The following is a 20,296-nucleotide window of genomic DNA, read 5'->3' as shown; positions in this document are numbered from 1 at the left end:
CTCTCTCTCCAAAAGCTCCATCAGGAACCCGGACAGGAACTGGGAAGGCTGCAGATTGTAACTGATCAAATCTCCATATGTAAATATGATCTTCCTCTCGGACACTCCTCTGAAGGCCATCTGACCAACCCTGAGTAACACATCACGGGGTTTCTCAATCTCACGGCTGTGGTTCTTCATGATGTTGTAAATATAGTACGAGTACAGTTGGGTGATCGTCTTGGGAACTCGCTGCGGGTCCCGGACTCTTTGTGTGAAGAAGTGGCCCAGTGCCAGAGCGAGGATCCAGCAGTAGGAGGGGTTGTAGCTCATGGTGTACAGGATCTCATTCTCCTTCACGTGTTTGAAAACAGCTGCTGCCACCGTCTGATCTTCAAAATACCTGATGAAATATTCCTTCCGTTCCTCACCAACAAATCCCAGGATTTCAGCCCAGACGCTGATCTTGGCTTTATCCAATAAATGTAACGCAGTGGGACGGGTGGTCACCAGCACTGAACACCCTGGGAGCAGCTTGCCCTGGATTAAACTGTACAAAATGTCAGACACTTCACACCACCACTCGGGATCTGGGCATTGGTGCTTGGGTTCTGTATCTCTTTGACTGTCAGCAAAATCAATTCAGTGCTCGAATTCATCCAGACCATCAAATATAAACAGCAATCCCTCTGGATTCTTCCAAACATCTCTCAGGATATTCCCAAAGTAAGGATATTGATCCTGAATTAGTTGCCTCAGGTTTTTTCTGCAGTTAATAGAGTTTAAATCCCGGAATTTGAAACTGAAGACAAACTGGAATTGTTGGTATATTTTCCCCATGGCCCAATCATAAACAATCTTTTGTACCATTGTTGTTTTCCCGATCCCCGGGACTCCAGCCACTGCTGCCGAACTCCCAGATTTGGATTTACTCCGGGAAAAGCTGCTCTGGAACAACTGATCAGTCCGGATTTTTTCCAGCTTTCTGCGGAGATGTTTCTCTCTCCACTCCTCGTGGTCTCTGCCTCTTGCCAGCAGCTCATGTTCCACCAGTCTCCGATCTCGAACAGTAGAAATGACCGTGAGCTCAGCGTATCGATCAACCAGCTGGAAAACCTTCACCTTCTCCCTCATCAGGATCGTGTTCACTCTCAGTGTTTCAGTTTGTGCCCGCAGAGTCTCCTTGTGTTTCTGTTGAGCATCTTCCATGGAAACAGAGATAAAATGTTAAACGCTTCAACTCAGAACCCACTATTTAAGTAGACAAGGATTAGCTCAAAGGTTTTGCATTATTTGAACTTATCACTGGATTTTCTTACACTGAATTAAGTTTGATTAACAGACCCCAAAGTGGACGGAGAGGCATGGGCCAGATAATCATCAGATCATCACATTTCCACATTGATTGTTCAGTGAAGTTGAGTTTTCCCTGGTAGTTTACTGAGCCCCGACTAGACAAACTCCCACTACTGCCACTTCTATCATTGTTCTGTGGAAAAACTTTCAAAGCCCGGTGTTGATGTGGACTTTGGAGATAGAGAAAATGATCGTGGGCATTCTGTCAACGGAATAGGTCACGGGAATCACAGCTCCCCCTCCCCTCTCACCATCACTGATTCAAAATAAAAAGGAATACATTTGTGGATCTGTGGTGTGGTAGAAGATTAGAAACTTGGAAAACCTACAGCACAATACAAGTCCTTCGGCCCACAAAGCTGTGCCGAACACTTGCTTACCTTAGAGTTTACCTGGGTTTACCCATAGCCCTCTATTTTTCTAAGCTCCATGTAGCCATCCAGAGGAGCCTTAACCAATCCTATCGTATCCTCATCCACCACCGCCGCCGGCCACCCGTTCCATGTACTCACCACTCTCTGAGCCCCTGACATCTCCTCTGTACCTGCTTCCAAGCAACATAAAACTATGTCCTCTCGTGCTAGCCATTTCAGCACTGGGAAAAAGCCTCTGACTATCCACACGATCAACAGCTTTCATCACTTTATACACCTCTATCAGGTCACCTCTCATCCTTCCTCACCCCAAGGAGAAATGGCCAGTTTCACTCAACCTATTCTCATAGGGCATGCACCCAATACAGTTAACATCCTTGTAAATCTCCACTGCACCCTTTCTATAGTTTCCATATCCTTCCCACAGTGAGGTGACCAGAACTGAGCACAGTACTCCATGTGGTGTCTGACCAGGGTCCTATATAACTGCCACTTTACCTCTCGGCTCTTGAACTCAATCCCACGGTTGATGAAGGCCAATGCGCTGTATGCCTTCTTAACCACAGAGTCAAACTCCGCAGCAGCATTGAGTGTCCTATGCCAACCTATTCCTCTATCCTGTAACGCCATCGGATTTTATCTTGTTAAGTAGACTCATGAGTTAACTTATAATACGCCTTATGGAAAATATAATGACATGCACTGCATCTCCTTTGTCCACCCTGTTTGGAATGTCCTCAATGAACTCTAGCAGATCTATCAGGCAAGATTTCCCTTCATATTAACTATGTTGACTTTGACATTTTATAATTAGGCTGTAAATACCTCAGAACCTCAATCTTAATAATAGACTCTCACACTTCCCCAACCACTGAGGTTGGGCAAACTGGTCTATAATTTCACAATCAAGAGAGAATCTGTAGATGCTGAAAACGCAGCAACACACACAAAATGCTGGAGGAACTCGGAAGGCCAGGCTGCATCTATGGAAAAAAAGTATAGTTGACGTTCCGGGCTTAAACACTTAAGTAGGTCTGGAAACAAAACGCTGGGGAGTAGAATTGAAAAGTGTGCCGGGGGGGAGGGGGGAGGTGTGGGGAGGAGAGGGGAGAGAGAATTACCAGGCGATGGGTGAAACTTGGAGGGGGAGGGTTGAAGTTGATTGGTTAAAGAGACAGAAGGCCATGAAAGAAAGAGAAAATAAAACAACTTTTTTTTTAAATCTTATTCCTTGGCTTTTACCCAGTCACTAACTGTCTCCTAACGTTCCCTTTACATTAGGCTCCCTGATAAGATCTGGGTCTCACAATGTATCTGAAAGCTGCCAGGGGTATGTGGCTTCTCTTAGTGTGTCAGGACCCAATCAGGGTTGTGTGGGGTCTCACTGTGTGTCAGGACCCTGCCAGGAGTGTGTGGGGTCTCACAGTGCGGCAGGACACTGTCAGGTACGTTTGGGGTCTCAATTCAATCTATTCAGATGTGATAGGCAACGTAGGAAAACATTGATCTTGCACACATTTAATTTAGAGAATGTGACACTGGTAGAAATGATGTTCAATAATCAGGGAGTATATCTGTTTCCTGTTCAGAAATGGGTGTGGTAATTTCACTGTTGGCCCTGTTCCTTCTGTAAACCAGATGAAGGACAATGAGGAACAAGTTTGTAGCGATTTACTAAACCCGTGTTCAGGGACACTGAGGGGTTTCTTTGACTGGATGTGGACTGGAACAGCATTAACAGAGGTCTCAGAGACGTGAGTAGTTTGTAAACTTCCTGATTGGTCTATCTCTGGTACCAAATTCAAATTATCATCTTTGGGATTTGTTCCTGTAAGTGAGAGAGACTGAACCAAGGTTCTGGCCGAGATTCCCTATATTTATTTTAAGAGCTTCGAATAATCAAATAAAACATGGTCTGATGCAATATTAATAAGTTTTGCGATATTTGTCCTTCCTACGCTCTGTCCTCTGTTCAATGTGTAGTTGACTGATCCAACTCAGTCTGCGATGATGAACCCTTACAATCTCTTTAGCCCATGCACTGCCACGGGCTCCATTTTCACAGGCATGATGGGCTTATGGATGTAATAAGCTCATCCAGATGGTCACAATTTAACTAATTGCAATATTATTTATAGATATTTTCAGTCCTTTCCACATTCCGTTCCGCAATCCAAAAACCTTCGGTTTCTCTGTCCTAATTCTCATCTCTTCACCTTCCACAGTGTCCAGCACACAAACCGGCACACATCGATTTCAGCTTCTGTGAACTGAGCTGAAGAATTTGTCTCCGATCTCACCCTCAGTAATCCTGTCTCACTGCTAGAATTCCCAGGATTATTGAGTTGGAAATTAAACTGGATACCTTTAGCAATGTTTGCACTAAGTGAGTGCAGATGTGAAGAGAGCAGGGTTCATATGCTGCTTTGCTGATTAAAGTGACGTTATTATTACTATTCTATGAACAGAACTTCAATGGACGAGCAACTCGAAAAAACAAAAATAATCTAAAGAAACTGAAGTTGTTTAGAAAATGGTTAAGGATGAGGCTATCCTGGAGTGGATAGTCGCTGGCAAGAGAAGGATTTGACTTTTTGATATGAAGAAATATTCTTTTTTTTGTCATTCTCCAAATTGCCCCCTTTTCCACTCAAACTCCGCTGGGGATCTGTAGTTGCAGGCCCCAGAGCAGTGTGAGCACTTTCCTCAAACTCGCCAGCTCTCTGCCCCTTTCCTCAAAATGTCCTGTGAAAACTCTCCCTCTGGCAAACACGTTTCCCTGTGTCTCACTGTGTTCTCTGTCACAGTGCCAATATTTACCTGGTCAGACCCTCGTGGCTAAACAACTGAACCACCCGACGCAAATTACAATCGTTGGTGGAAACGGAGGTCAAATTTCAACTTGATGAACTCCGCCTCAGCCTCATCGGGGTCATTGCGTACCGTTCCGATCGCCCCACTACCGGAGGGATGTTGAGGCTTTAGAGAGGGAGCAGAAGAGGTTTACCAGGATGCTCTCTGGTTTAGAGGGCATGTACTATCATGAGAGGCTGGATAAAATTAGATTGTTATCTCTGGATCATCGGAGGCTGAGGGGAGCTCTGACAAAGGTTTGCCACATTAAGAGAGGCATAAATAGAGTGAACAGAGAGAATCGTTTTCTGAATGTCTCAAATGCTATTGAAGGTGAGAGGGTGTAGAGTGAAGGGGGAAGTGTCATCGATGCCTGGAAAGCACTGACTGGAAAGGTGGTAGACGTAAATTTTTTGAAGCTTCTAAGAGATGTTTGGTTAGGTACATGGATAAAGGAAGATGGAGGCATATGGAGATGGAGTCGGAAGGGGAGATTAGAGTTTGGGTTTGATTTACTTGTTAGCTGTTTCGGCACAATATTATTTGCCTAATGGCCTATTCCTCTGTTATACTCTTGAATTTTCAACACATGTTCACTCACCTTTCAATTCACTGAGAATCTTGAGTAAACCTTGAGTGGGATTTGATCGATGGGATGGATCAGAACCTGTTTGAATTTAAACACATTAAGTGGATAATTTATGGAAAATTGTGAAGTGTAATGTTTTGCAACTCAGATTTGAATTAATTACTGATATTATCTCACCATACATCTGTATTTCCTTCAGTATTTTGTCAAACTTTGGGACACCAATCCGCATTTTGACAAAGGTTTCCCACATCACCCTCCGGGCGCGGGAGCCTTTCTCCATCACCAGGCTCAGGAGGAGTTTAGAACTGTCCGCCCACTCTCCCTATCAGCGAGATCAGAGATTTTCTGTGAAGAGTAACAGTGAACATATTGGGGACTGACAGATTCACACAGAGAATGAGAAGTAAATGATGTGCTCTGTAACGGGATCACACTGAGCAGTGACCCGGACGGGTGCTGATCCTGTCTGGACATGGACTGTACATTCTGAGTGCAGAGCACACGGAGGGACATTCACCGGGAACCTGGTCCACCAGTCAATGAGATCCTGGCTGGTCTGTGACCGCTTCGTTGACGTGGCTCCAAATCCATAAATAATTCCTCACCAGATTTGACCGTGTAAAACAGAAATCAGAAAATAACGATCACAGATGAAGAAAGAAGTCAGGAGGCTTTTCATAACAGAGTGAGTAGTCTCGGAGAGGTTGCATAAAAGATGATGTGATTCCTCCTTCAGACCACCAGTGTTCAACATGACTGCGGATTACCGGCTGACACCAGATTCATTTCCTTTCCCTTTTTCAGTGGAGGTTTCTTCAGTGATTACACATTACAACATGGCGGCATTCCCCGATTCACACTGTTTGCAGTTTCAGACTCTAATGGAATCATCTCCTCTCAGAACAGAACACACTCAAGCTCCTGTGGCACCTACTAATGATGTCCTGATTCTCATTGATATCCTGCTGTTAGGCTGCATGATCTTTCCAAATCCAAACCTCCTGTCATATTTCCATTTAATACTGTAAGACCGCACAACTGTCACTTGCTCAACTCAATCTGAGCAGCTACCCACCAGTCTGCAGGGTCTTTGCGCCCCTTTCTATCACTGGTTCAGATTCACATCTTTGAGATTGCATGTACAATATTTATTTCCCAGTTGTTCTTTTCTCTGATTTAATATCTAATGAGTCAGAGGTCCGACACCCATCAGTCTTGTGATGTTGGAAAATTCAAACATGTTCTCCTTCCCAATCACCCGATGTTCCTCTCCACTGAACTGATTCTCAGCCGTTAACGCCAGGCTCACTCCGTGCACCCCTCCTTCCATCGCCTGCTCCAGCCTGTCCCGGTAGAAGTCCGTCAGCTGCAGCAGCTGGGAATCATTCCAGCTTGCCAGGAGCTCAGTGATCTCTGAGCTCGGACCTGTGAAGCACAATGGCGAAAATTAAAAAACTTACTGACCACATATTCGGAGGCAACTTTATCTCTGGAACCAAAAGATGGTGCACCAGGTCACCAAACACAGTCCAAGATATATTTAAAGGGTGGGAGGGAGGAATAGGTGTGGTTGGTGAAATGAGTGCAGGCTGGGTGGGGGTTCAGATCGAGCAGGGTTGTGGTGGGGCTTAGCAACATCTGTTGAAGGCTGCCCTTTCTAGTCCCCAGCAATATACCTCTCTGTTTTGGAAGGACTCTGCTTATTGCTGAGAATATAGTAACCCATCACCATCACTCTCCTGGTACTGCCCATCACCACCGCTTGGCTCTGAGTTATTGGCTGCCTGCCTGGTCAACCCCTTCCTCCGCAAATCTCTGGAATATCTCACAAAATGCTGCAGGTACTCAGCAGGTCAGGCAGCATCTATGGAGGAGAATAAACAATCAACGTATCGAGACAAGGCCCTTCATCAGACTGGAAATGAGGGGACAGGAATTTTAGATATTGTCACATTACTTTCTATTCCTTGTGATCCTGATCTGAAACATTAACTGTTTATTCCCCTCCATGGATGCTGCCTGACCTGCCGAATTCCACCAATATTCCCTGTGTCATTGTGCTGCTCAAAACTTTCAGCATCTGCAGAATGTCTTGTGCTCTGGAAAACCTCACTGTTTTATTGTGCATCACTGTCTGTTTGAAGAGCAAACAGCAGACAATAATTGTGCTCCTTCCACATGTGACTGTTCCCCCAGAGATGTTACCTCTCAGTCTCGTCTCTCTGCTCAGTTTTTACAAATATTTTGTGAATTGCTGATATTGGAATAAACTCAGACAAGGTGTCAAGGAAATATTTAAAAATTAAAATAACTTGCTAACATACCCATATCCTTTCCTGATCTTGACATCACTGGAACTTCTCTCCTGCCCACTCCTTGAGCCAATTTGAGGACAGTTGTGGTCAGATTTTGATGGTCTGTAACAAACAAAATTAACAAGAGGGTCAGATATTAATTGAGGTGTAAAGCAGAACACTGCTTTGTTTTTCAACTGAGGCAAACATTTCCAAATATCTTGGACCTAACCACTAAAGGATTGACACAGCCAGATCCACCCACAGACTGATCTCCTCATGGATTGTGCACCGTGTTGGGATTCTCCGGGGTATCTACTCACTATATTGCAGGCAAACCCCTATTAGGTAAAAATCTTGTGCCCTGGAGGGATGTTCCAATGGAATGGCGAGTGTGGTCATCCTACCACAGTTTAACATTGCCTGGCATTGACACCTATGGCAATATATCATTTGACTCTATAGAGAAACACTCTGACATCCTGAACAATGCAATCTCACCCATAGTATCATAACATGGAGCAGATGATCGTTGAAATATTTACTGTAGAGAATGTGACAGTGGGAGAAATAATTTTCTTCAATAATCAGGGAGAGATCTGTTCTGTATTCAGAAATAGATGTTGGAACTTTACTGCTGTGACTGTTCCCTCAGCAAACAGCATGAAGAACAGTGAAGAATAAGTTTGCTGGAAAATTGTTGAGAATTGCCAAATCCTTAGTGCAGTTGAAGGGAGGGGTTTTATTGTCTGAATGTAGATGGGAAAAGCATTAACACAGGTGACAGACCCGTGAGCAGTTTGACATCTTCCTTTGGTGCCGTTTGAATATTAACATCTTTGGAATTTGTTCTTGGAAATGAGACAGGCTAAATGAGAGTTGTGGTCCAGATTCTTTATATTTTTGTTCAGGGGCTTTGAAAAATCAGTTAAGATATGGGCTCCTGTAAGATTAATAATTTTTATGATATCTGTCTTCACTATGCTGTCTCCTCTGTTAAATGTGCAGTTGAGTAATCCAACTCAGTCTGCAATTATGAAGCCTTGCAATCTCTTTCGCCCATGCACTGCCTCGGGCTCCATTTTTACAGACACAGTGTGCTTACAGATGTACAATAGTGAGTTTCTTATCCAGACGGTCACAATTTAATTAATTGCAATATTATTTATAGATATTTTCAGTCCTTTCCACCTTTCTTGCCACAATCCCACAACCCTCGGTTTCCCTGTCCTAATTCCCATCTCTCACCCTTCCACAGTGTCCATCACACATCACATCAATTTCAGCTTCTGTGGACTGAGCTGAGGATTTTGTCCCCATCACACGCTCACTGACACTGTCTCCTGATGGAATTCCCAGTATTACTGAGTGGGATATTAAACTGGATAACTTTAGCAGTGTTTGCAGTAAGGAGGCGCAGATGCGAATATAGTTAATTTCATATGCTGCTTTGGGGTTGAACAGACGAGTTGGGGTGCTACCTGCTTTTCTCATTAAATTATCATTGTTATTCTGTGACGAGAACTTCAATGGACTTCCGGTTCTAAAACTGATTTCCTGCAGGATCTGAGGGAATTAAGATGAGGGCTGTATCGGGGATTGGGTGGCTGTAGGGAAATGATTTCACCTTTCAGAATAAGACATTTCCTATAATTTCAATCCTCAGATTGCCCTCTTCTCCATTCTGACTTGGGTGGAGGGATCTGTGGTTGCGGGACACAGAGAAGAGTGATCTCTTTCAGCAAAGCACCCATCTCTCTGCGTTGTTCCTCATGCTATCCTGTGAAATCTCTCCCTCCAACAAAATACTTCTCCATGTGTCTCACTGTGCGCTGTGTCACGTTGGAACATTTACCTGATCAAGTCCCAATGGTTCAACAACGACATGGCCCTACACAACATCAACCTTCAGTGGAAACAGCGGTTTCTTCACTCACCTTTCAGCTCACTGGGAATCTCCGGTATGGGTCGATGGACCAGAACACAACCTGTTCAGATTTAAAGTAATTTGACACGTTTCAATTCCTCAAATTATAAGTACGTAATGTCTGAATCTAAAATTAAATTAATCTCTGATACTCTCTCACCATGTTCCTGTACTTCTTTCAGTATTTTGTCCAACTTTGGGACACCAATCCGCATTTTCACAAAGGTTTCCCACATCACCCTCCGGGCACGGGAGCCTTTCTCCATCACCAGGCTCAGGAGGAGTTTAGAACTGTCCGCCCGCTCTCCCTTATCAGCGAGATCAGAGATTTTCTGTGAAGAGTAACAGTGAACATATTGGGGACTGACAGATTCACACAGAGAATGAGAAGTAAATGATGTGCTCTGTAACGGGATCACACTGAGCAGTCACCCGGACGGGTGCTGATCCTGTCTGGACATGGACTGGACATTCTGAGAGCAGAGTACACGGAGGGACATTCACCGTGAACCTGGTCCACCAGTCAATGAGATCCTGGCTGGCCTGTGACCGCTTCATTGACGTGGCTCCAAATCCATAAATAATTCCTCACCAGATCTGATCGTGTAAAACAGAAATCAGAAAATAACGATCACAGATGAAGAAAGAAGTCAGGAGAGTTTTTATAACAGAGTGAGCAGTCTCGGAGAAGTTGCAGAAAAGATGATGTGATTCATCTCCTCAGTCCGCCAGGGTCCAACATGACAGCAGATTACCGGCTGACACCTGATGCCTTCCCTTTGCCTTTTCCAGTGGAGGGTTATTCAGTGATCACACATTACAAAATAGCAATATTCCACAATTCACACTGTTTGCAGTTACAGATTGTAACACAATTATCTCCACTCAGAACAGAACACACTGGAGCTCCTATGGAACCCACAGATGATGCCCGGATCTCACTGACATCCTGCCGTCATGCTGCACGGTCTTCCCAAACCGAAACATCCTGTCATATTTCCATTTAATACTGCAAACCCACACAACTGTTACCTGCTCAACTCACTTTGAACATTCAGCAGCCGCTCACCAGTCCACGGGGTCTTTTCACCCCTTTCTATCACTGGTTCAGATTCACATGTTTGTGATTGCAGATACAGTATTTATTTCCCAATTGTTCTTTTATCTAATTTAATATCCGATGAGTGAGAATTCCGACACCCATCAGTGCTGTGATGTGTGAAAATTCAAACCCATTCTCCCTCCCACTCACCCGATGTTCCTCTCCACTGAACTGATTCTCGGCCGTTAACGCCAGGCTCACTCCGTGCACCCCTCCTTCCATCGCCTGCTCCAGCCTGTCCCGGTAGAAGTCCGTCAACTGCAGCAGCTGGGAATCGTCACAGCTTGCCAGGAGCTCGGTGATCACTGAGCCCGGACCTGAGACGGACAATGGGGAAAATTAAAGAAATTACTGACCCCATATTGGGCAGCAGCTTTCTCTGTGGAACCTAATGATGGTGTGGCAGGTCACCAAACTCAGTCCGAAATATATATGGTAGGGGGAGAGGGGTATGGAGAGGGAGTCAAGATCCGGTGGTAAGGGGAGTGAGCTGCAGATGGGAGAGAAGGAGGACAGGGGAAGTTGGGGAAGAGTGGGGTGGAGAGGGAGAGGAGAGAAGGGAGGGGTGGGTAGAGATGGATAGGAGGTAGGGGGTGGGGAGGGATGGAAAGGAGAGGTGGATGAGAGGTTGGGAGAGATGGAGAGGAGAGGGGAAGAGAGCGGAGGGGAGGGGTGGAAAGGAGAGGGGATTGGAGGGTGGGGAGAGACAGGAGGGAAGAGAGGGGTGGGGAGAGACATAGAGTGGGAGTGGAGTGGTGGGGAGAAACGGAGAAGTAGTAGTGAGAGACGGAGAAGTAGGGGTGGGGAGAGATGGGGAGGAAATTGTATTCATTCCACTTGTGACTGTGTTCCCCCAGAGATGTTAACTCTCTCTGTCATCTCTCTGCTGCTTTCACAAAGTGAAGATACTGCATTAAACTCAGATACAGAGTCAAGGCAATTGCCGACATACTCGTGACCTCTCTTGATGTTGACATCACTGGAACTCCTCCACTACCCGTCCGTTCAGCCATGTTGAGGACAGTAGTGGTCAGATTTTGCTGTTCTGTAACAAACAAAATTAACAGTAGAGCGTCAAGCATTGATTCAACTATAAAAGAGAACACTGTTTTGTTTTAAACAGAACGATACACTTCCAAATATCCTGGGTCTATACACTGAAAACTTGATACGATCCGATGTACCTGCGCTCATCCACCCACAGTCACACAATACCCATTTCCCCTATCCCTGGATTGAACACCTTTCCAGCATTTCCCGGAGTATCTACTCGCTGTATTGCAGGCAACTCCCTTTTACGAAACAATCCTGGACCTGGAGTAATGTGTCCATGGAATGGCAAGGCAGACTGAGCAGTCAACGCACAGTGCTTTGGTCCTCCTACCACTGGTGGCGTTATGGTGAGTATTGGACAATTTTTGCAGCCGTGTGGGTTGAAACATTTCTGCTGACGCTACTTCTATTCCTCTCGGCACTGAATTATACAGATTTCTCAGTCACACCTGAATCTCACCGTCTCCTTGCAGTTTAACATTGCACCTATGGCAAAATATGATTTGAGTCTAAGAAACACTCTGACATCCTGAACAATGCAATCCCACCCATAGCATCGCAGAATCTTGTCCAGAACTATGACATTTTCTCCGGCAGGATTTTAAGATCATTATTAGCATCTAATCTCTGATCAAGATTTATTTAGGCATTCATCCGGCTATTATCAGATAGTTACACGGCACCTTGTTGAACACAATGTAGGTCCACCATACATCAAAACCAGCAAACGCAAAATCAGATTTACAATAACTAAAACAAAATGCTGGAATTATTGAACACGACAGACAGTACATTGATACTTCGGGTCAAAGACCGTGTAATCAAAGCTGAGCTTGTCTGTAGCAGCGATGTATCTGCTCTCTATCTGTGTTGTATTCTGTGTTGCGTATTGATGATTTTCTTATGCTCCGGAGTGGGGTGGGATCGGGTAAAAGTGAAGGGAATCAGTTCCATATTTGTGCTTTGTCCTGTGCAGTTCACAGCTGGGAACAAACGGATGTATATCTTTTATTATTATCCACTCGAATACATGAACTTACACATGGGTAGACTTCAGTTTCATCGCTACAAAATTGTATGTATGCTCATTTCAAATAAAGGAACGAATACACCAACCTTCACAATCACCAACTTTTACAATCAATATTGGAGCTGGGGGCATGTCATACAAACATAACAAATCCCTGGGGGTCGCCAACAATGTCAATTTGGATTGGCTACATTCTCAACAAATGTTTCTCAATCTGACGATTATTTTAAATATAAGACCATAAGATAGAGGAGCAGAGGTAGGCCACTCGGCCCATCCAGTCTGCTCCACCATTCAATCATAGACTGATCTAATAGTTCCAGTCATCCCCACTCCCTTGCCTTCTTCACCCATACCCTTTGATGCCCTGGCAAATCAACAACCTATTTATCTCAGCCTTAAATACACCCAATGACTTGGCCTCCACAGCTGCTCGAGGCAACAAATTCAATAGATTTACCACCCTTTGACTAAAGTAAGTTCTCGCATCTCTGTTCTAAGTGGACGGCCTACAATCCTGAAGTTGTGCCCTCTTGTCCTACAGTCGCTTACCATGGAAATGACCTTGCCATATCTAATCTGTTCAGGCCTTTTAGCATTTGGAATTTTTCTATAAGATCTCCCCTCATTCCCCTGAACTCCAGGGAATACAGCGCAAGAGTTGCCAGGCGTTCCTCATACAGTAATCCTTTAATTCCTGGAATCATTCTCGTGAATCTTCTCTGAACCCTCTCCAATGTCAGTATATCATTTCTAATATAAGGAGCCCAAAACTGCACTTAACACTCCCACTGTGTTCTCATGAGTGTCTTATCGAGCCTCAACATCACATCCCTGCTCTTATATTCAATACCTCTAGAAATGAATGCTAACATTGCATTCGCCTTCTTCACCACCGACTCAACCTGGAGGTTAACCTTAAGGGTATCCTGCATAAGGGCTCCAAGTCTCTTTCGCATCTCTGCATTTTCAATTCTTTCCCCATAATAGTCTGCGCATTTATTTTTTCCACCTAAGTGCATGACCATACATTTTCCAACATTGTATTTCATTTACCACTTATTTGTCCATTCCCCTAAACTATCTAACTCCATCTGCCGGGTCTCTTATTCCTCAACACAACCTGCTACCTTTGCTTCATCGGCAAATTTAGCCAAAAATCCATCAATCCCATATTCCAAATCATTGACATATATCGTAAAAAGCAGCAGTCCCAACATCGACCAGGGTGGAACTCCACTGGTAACCGACAACCAGCCAGAATAGGATCACTTTATTCCCACTCTCTGTTTTCTGCCGATCAGCTTACGCGCTGAAATTTCAATGTGAACTCGGTCATACTGTGATCATGGTTCCCTAAAGTTTCTTTAAGCTTAAGCTCACTTATCACCTTCGGATCATTGCACAACACCCAGACCAGCACAGAGGATCCACTAGTGGGCTCAACAACAAGCTGTTCTTAAAAAACCATCTCTTTGACATTCTACCAATTCTCTCCCTTGAGGCCCAGTACTGACCTGGTTTCCCCAATCCACTTTCATGTTAAAATCCCCAATGATTATCCTTCTGACACACCTTTTCCATCTCCTGCTGTAATTTGTAATCACATCTTGGCTGCAGTTTGGAGGCCTGTTTACAACTGCCATGAGAGTCCTTTTACACTTTCCGTTTCTTAACTCAACCCACATAGACTCTACACCTTCCGATGGCAAGTCAGCCCTTTCTAATGATTTAATATTATTTCTTATAGACAGGGCCATATCACCTGCATATCTGCCTACTAACCTATTTTTCTGATACACCGTATATCCTTGGGCATCCTTTAGCCAAGTTTCAGAAATGGCCACAACCTCATTCTTGCCAAGCTGAATTTCAAGAAGGTCCATTTTATTCTGTATGCTGCGTGCATTCAAATACAACACTTTGAGTCCAGTATTTACTATTTTAACTGCACAACGCCTCTATTGACATTTAAATCTTACCACTATCTGTCTTTATGCCTCATCTCCTGCCTATTGTTTCTGTCATCTGTGTTGTAGGTTATCTTCGATTTATTTCTGTTTCCGCTTCCTCAGCCCTATCACTCCGGTTCCCACCCCCGGATAAATAATTGAAACCCTGCCTAGCAGCTCTATTAACCCTGCCTACTCGGATATTTTGGCTTCAGGTGTAACCCGTTACTTTTGTACAGGTCGTCCCTCCCCCAGAAGCGACCCCAGTGATCCCCGTGATCCTGTCCCCACACCAGTCTCTCAGCCACGCATTAATATGCCTGATCATGCCATTGATGAAAACACTATTAGGAGAACACGAATAGTAAACACTAATAGGAGATTTTAGAACACCATTAGGACACAACGCTGTGCCCATTTCTATTTCTAAACTTTCAATGTACGATCACGTAGCAAAAAGTTTTCAAGTCGTTCCCGGACTCCTAAAAGAACCTCAAAAATCACCAGATCTCACTGATTCTAAAATCAAACCTCACTGAAATTTGAACACTCCTTGCAAGTATAATGGTCTCAGTGAACAAATATATAATCGTCCCTCACACCGCAACACCTGGGGGGTGATATCCTTCTGTTCAGTATAATGAGGCTATTTGGCCCATCCAGTCTGACCCAAAGTTATTCTCCTGCGTTCACCCTTAAACCCTCAATCTCCTTACAATCAAGAACATAACAGTCTCTGCTGTATCACAGTGACAGCCCCCTACACCCTATGTGGCAACAATTTCCACAGATTAACCGTCCATTCACTGAAGAAACTCCTCTCATCTCAGTTTTAAAGGGAAGTTTCTTTATTCTGAAGGTGCAACCTCGGATTTCAGACTCTCTGACCAATAAAAATATCCTCTCCATGTACACTCTACTCATGCTGTTCAACATTCAGAGGTTTAAGTAAGTCCCACCCAGTCCCGTCGCTCTGAACACCACTGAGCACAGGCCCAGAATCATCAAACGCTCCTCATAGTTAAAGCCTGTCATTCCTGTCATCATTCTTGTGAACATTGTGAGCAACAACTTTACTGAACACATTTTCAGCAATAACAGGCAAATCGGTACCAGGGTAACTTATGGGGAAAAAAATGATTTATTTTTACTGTTCTACTAACCATCCCAAACTGAGCACCTATGCTCAGGTTCATTATCAGAAGATTAAACCATTCCAGGGTGAATGTAATTTTTTAAAAAACTGGAATTATTTGAGATGGTCAGCAGGTATGGAATGGCCGTGGGAAGAGGAACAAAGACACAATTCAGTTACACAAATTTCACAGAATGGCTTCAAACATTTTCCACTTTTAGTGCAGATCACCCGCATCCCGACTTTCTCAAATCAAAACATAACACACACAATCTAGTGCAAGATCTTAGCGGGCCATCCCAGCCCCGAACCGTCGACTGTTTACTCTTCTCCATAGATTCTGCCCAGCCTGCAGAGTTCCTCCAGAATTTTGTGTGTGTTAACTGGAGTCTCTGTATGGTTTCCGCTGCCTGACAGACAGGTGACAATAGGGGGCAATATCCACATACAGTTTGAACACTCGACCGTGTCCATTTCTACTGTTGTATACACGGAACAGCTCACTTAATCTCAGCTTTTGGAATTGGAGCTTATCCTCTCCTCAGAATATCAGTCTTTGCTTCCCAAGGAACTTCAGAACCAAATATCTGAGCCCAGAAGAGAAACACTCGCTCAACACGTTAAAACCTCAGTGGCCCGATGCTCCTCGCCCCACAAACACTACCTACCCAACGCTGCATTTTCCAAATTATTTCATATTTACACCAGCTACATTTTAAATTATTCCCTCCATATCTTCCCTCCTCCATTCACATCCCGGTCCGATACACAATTCAGACCCAAATGGAAAATGTGCAGGTTTCATTTAAACCACTTTTGTGTACAAACACTAATTTCTATTCACATTCCTCCGGCTTCACTGGACGGGAACACTGAAATATCATGAAGTGAGAAACGGCAAGAGGTGGTCTTACGCGACCACTGTTTCATTTACGGTGAGTGTCACTTTAGAAACGTCTGGAGGAGGCGGGACTATGAAGTCAGTGTAACAAGCTGTAACAGAGCGCTGGGACTGGCCGTGAGAGGGGAGAGAGGGGAGAGAGGGGGAGGGAGAGAGGGAGGGGGAGGGAGAGAGATGACTGCAAGCTGCTGGCGGGTATTTTACTGAAACAACGGGTTAAGTTTGATACTTTCCAATACCCAAAGGATTGGGTTCATCAACGGCACATAATACATCGGATGTGTGACTGGTACTCGTATGATCCACACGTGGATTTTTTTGGAGTATCCTGTGGCAATCACATTTGTTGAACTTTACCTGGATTCGGGTGTGCCATGTGGTAACCACTTGTGCGAAGCAATATTCTGTGACTGTCATCGTGTGAGAGTTCTACGTGGATTTTTGAATGACTCGGCGGATAAGATCTTCGGCAACTCTTACTTCGACTTCCCCAGCGTGGATCCCGTGGAACTGCGTGATCCCCTCTCTCTACATTTTAACTTGGATTTACAAATATCTCCCCTCATCCATTCCTTGAATTGCTGAACCTTTCTACTCTGCCATCTTAAGACTTTAGTAAATGCTCCAGAGCTTGAATTTTTGGGAGCCACGCACATGCATAACACTGTTGACTTCTGTCTATTCCAGGCATGGGCAAACTAAGGCCCGGGGGCCATATGCGGCTCGTTAAGCTTTTTAATCCGGCCCGCAGAACTTGATGAAATTATATTAATAAGCCTTGTTAACGTTTTTTCCCCGCAATTCTGCCGTTTTCCCAATAGATGACGCACTCTATATACATTGACCTTTGTTGAGGTGCAGCGTATTACTCCACATTTGCGCTTTACTCTTTGTTCGGCTTGACCTATTTGTGTGAACAGGCGTTCAGCGTCATGAACATCAACAAAGCCAGCCACAGATCCAAGTTAACTGACCAACACCTCAGATCCATCCTGAGAATCGCCACAACAAAACTAAATCCAGACTTTGATGCGCTGGCTAAAAAGGGAGACCATCAACACTGGTCCCACTGAAATTAAAAATAAGTTTCTTCGTTGTGTTATGTAAAAAATGCATTTGAAAATATTTTTTTCAATAAGCCTTACATGTTACATGTCATTTCTGTCAAGTGATGGACATGAGTAGTGCGCAGGTGCACGTACGTTCTCAAAACAAAAAATATGCTCCAGATCAAATAACGCGCTCCGCATACTGGCGCACTGTCACTGTTCTGTCCTTGTGCTGGTCATTGTTGAGTTTTGACACAGGGGACAATTGAATAAGAAGGAGCAGGACAAGTGGACCTGCATCTCCTACTGTTTTTGAAATAAAGACAGTCAGGAGGAGAGTGATGATGATAATATCTTGAAGGATAAGAGAATTTTCAGTGCTTTAAAATAATAACTGTTACTATTAAAAAAGCTGTATTTTATTCATTTAATTTTCAGTGTTTTAAAAGTAATTTCAATAAATAGCTAAATACCATGGGACTTCAAAGACAGATATTTTGTTGTAATGCATTTGTTCATTTTCAATTGAAATTAAACCACATGTTTTCTACATATCCCATGATATTTTATTTTCTCTTATGAGGTGTATTACCAAAACACTCCGTCCATCTGCTCCTGGTCCGGCCCCCCTGTAAAATTTTAGAACCCTTTTTGGCCCACAGGTCAAAAAGTTTGCCCACCCCTGGTCTATTCCGTTTAATTTTCTATATTCTCAAGTAGATGCTAATAAAGACAGCGGTTTTAACATTAATCTCGGACTTCAACAGAATCAAGGGCTTTGCTTCCACTGGCCATTGAGGAGAAGAGTTCAGAACACCCTCAATCAACACATGAACAATAGATGTATCCGTCTGAAATTTGAAATTCTGAAAAGGGAACAGGCGTTTGCTGTACAGATCCCGCACCTTCGCTTTGAAGCAGGTGGCCATTGTTCTATAGACCTGTTCTTAATCTTTACTAAGCCTGTGGAAAATGTCAATCGTGCAAACAGTTAACATAGAAAAACATGGAACATAGAAAACCTGCAGCACAATACAGGTCCTTCGGTAAACAACGTTGTGCCGAATGTAAACCTATCCTAGAAATTACTAGGGTTACCCATAAGCCTCGATTTTTCTAAGCTCCATGTACCTATCCAAAAGTCTCTTAAAAGATCCTATCATATCTGCCTCCACCATCGTTGCTGGCAGCCCATTACACCACTCATCACACTCTGTGTAGAAGAAGTTACACCTGACATCTCTTCTTACCGACTCTCAAGCACCTTAAACATGTGCCCTCTTGTGGCAGCCATTTCAGTCTTGAGAAAAAGCCTCTGACTATCTGCACGATCAATGCCTCTCACCATCGTATACATCTCTATATGGTCAACTCTCATCCTCTGTCGCTCCAAGGAGAAAAGGCCAAGTTCACTCAACCTGTTTTGATAAGGCATGTTCTCCAAACCAGGCAACATACTTGTAAATCTCCTCTGCACTCTTTCTATGATTTCCACATCCTTCCTGTAGTGGGGAGACCAGAACTGAGCACAGGGTCCTATATAGCTGCATTATTACTTCTTGGCTCCTAAATTCATTTCCACAATTGATGAAGGCCAATACACACCGAATGCCTTCTTAATCACGGAGTCAACCTGCGCAGCAGCTTTGAGCGTCCTATGGACTTCGACCCCAAGATCCCTCTGATCTTCCACAGGGCCATAAATCATACCATTAATACTATATTCTGCCATCATATTAGACCGACCAAAATGAACTATTTCACACTTATCTGGATTGAACTCGATCTGCCACTTCTCAGCCCAGTTCTGCATCCTATCAATGTCCCGCTGTAACCTCTGACAGACCTCCACACTATTCACAACACCGCCAACATTTGTGTCATCAGCAAACTTACTAATCCATTCCTCCACTTCCTCACCCAGGTCAATTATAAAAACTACGAAGAGTAAGGGTCCCAGAACAGATCCCTGAAACACACCACTGGTCACCATGCAGAATATGACCCGGCTACAACCACTCTTTGCCTTCTGTGGGCAAGCCAACTCTGGATCCACAAAGCAATGTCCCCTTGGATCCCATGCCTCCTTACTTTATCAATAAGCCTTGCATGGGGTACCTTATCAAATGCCTCGCTGAAATCCATATACACTATATCTACTGTTCTTACTTCAGAAATGTATTTAGTCACAACCTCAAAAAATTCTAACACTAGGAACAGAAAAAGCAAAGCTGCCAGAACTGGCTCAAAATAAACAAATATCTCCTTGATCGCTGATACAATTCAGAAACAACTTGTTGTTTGGAAATAAAGATCCGAAATAAATACCTGAAACTGAATTATTCTTAAGTCAATTCCCCAAGAGTGTGAGAGCTTTCTGACAGTGTAAATACTGTGTACCGTTTCATACAAATAATCCCGCCCACAACCCCACACATATCACATGTAACCATGGCAACACACAGAGTGCTGGGAGAACTCAGAGGTTAGCTAGCATTTAAGGATGGGGGTAAGCAGTCGATGTTGTGGACCGTCCCTTCATCCGGACTGGACGGGATAGGGGAGGAGGGCAGATGATTGACTGATTTGGAAGGTGCGGCTTGTTGCTCTGTGAGAATCGGTGCTCAGGGACTGCGAGCAAGCAGCTGCCTGTCCGGTCACATTCCACAGAACAGGGAGCGGCCGTTCCGCTGAAATCA

General features: G+C 44.1%; 1 protein-coding gene across 2 annotated transcripts; it reads right to left on the bottom strand.

Moving 5' to 3' along the window:
- Positions 1–362: 362 nt before the first annotated feature.
- On the bottom strand, positions 363–11,518 carry LOC132388925 (uncharacterized). 2 transcript variants are annotated; one of them, XM_059961332.1, is made up of 9 exons: positions 11,430–11,518; positions 10,628–10,794; positions 9,536–9,707; positions 9,386–9,436; positions 7,479–7,571; positions 6,413–6,579; positions 5,329–5,499; positions 5,164–5,229; positions 363–1,181 (listed from the first exon to the last, which is right to left on the bottom strand). In XM_059961332.1, exons 1-7 carry the CDS (start codon positions 11,488–11,490, stop codon positions 5,443–5,445), a joined length of 768 nt encoding a protein of 255 aa, XP_059817315.1. In that variant the 5' UTR covers positions 11,491–11,518; the 3' UTR covers positions 363–1,181; positions 5,164–5,229; positions 5,329–5,442. The 2 variants fall into 2 exon arrangements, with proteins under 2 accessions (XP_059817315.1, XP_059817316.1); XM_059961333.1 differs by having other exon boundaries at positions 5,334–5,499.
- Between the last annotated feature and the right edge of the window lie 8,778 nt (positions 11,519–20,296).

This window comes from Hypanus sabinus, unplaced genomic scaffold, assembly GCF_030144855.1.
Source record: "Hypanus sabinus isolate sHypSab1 unplaced genomic scaffold, sHypSab1.hap1 scaffold_435, whole genome shotgun sequence".
NCBI lineage: Eukaryota > Metazoa > Chordata > Chondrichthyes > Myliobatiformes > Dasyatidae > Hypanus > Hypanus sabinus.
The sequence above is the reverse complement of the archived record's forward strand: the minus strand, read 5'-3'. Positions and strand labels throughout refer to the sequence as shown.

Excerpts from the sequence above, each read along its gene's own strand:
- LOC132388925 (XM_059961332.1), bottom strand. The coding sequence starts at position 11,490 with ATGGCTGAACGGACGGGTAGTGGAGGAGTTCCAGTGATGTCAACATCA. Across the intron at positions 9,437-9,535 it reads GAAAGAAGTACAGGAACATG|GTTGTGTTCTGGTCCATCGA; the intron begins GTGAGAGAGTAT and ends AAATCTGAACAG. Across the intron at positions 5,500-6,412 it reads TCAGTGGAGAGGAACATCGG|AAAATCTCTGATCTCGCTGA; the intron begins GTGATTGGGAAG and ends TACTCTTCACAG.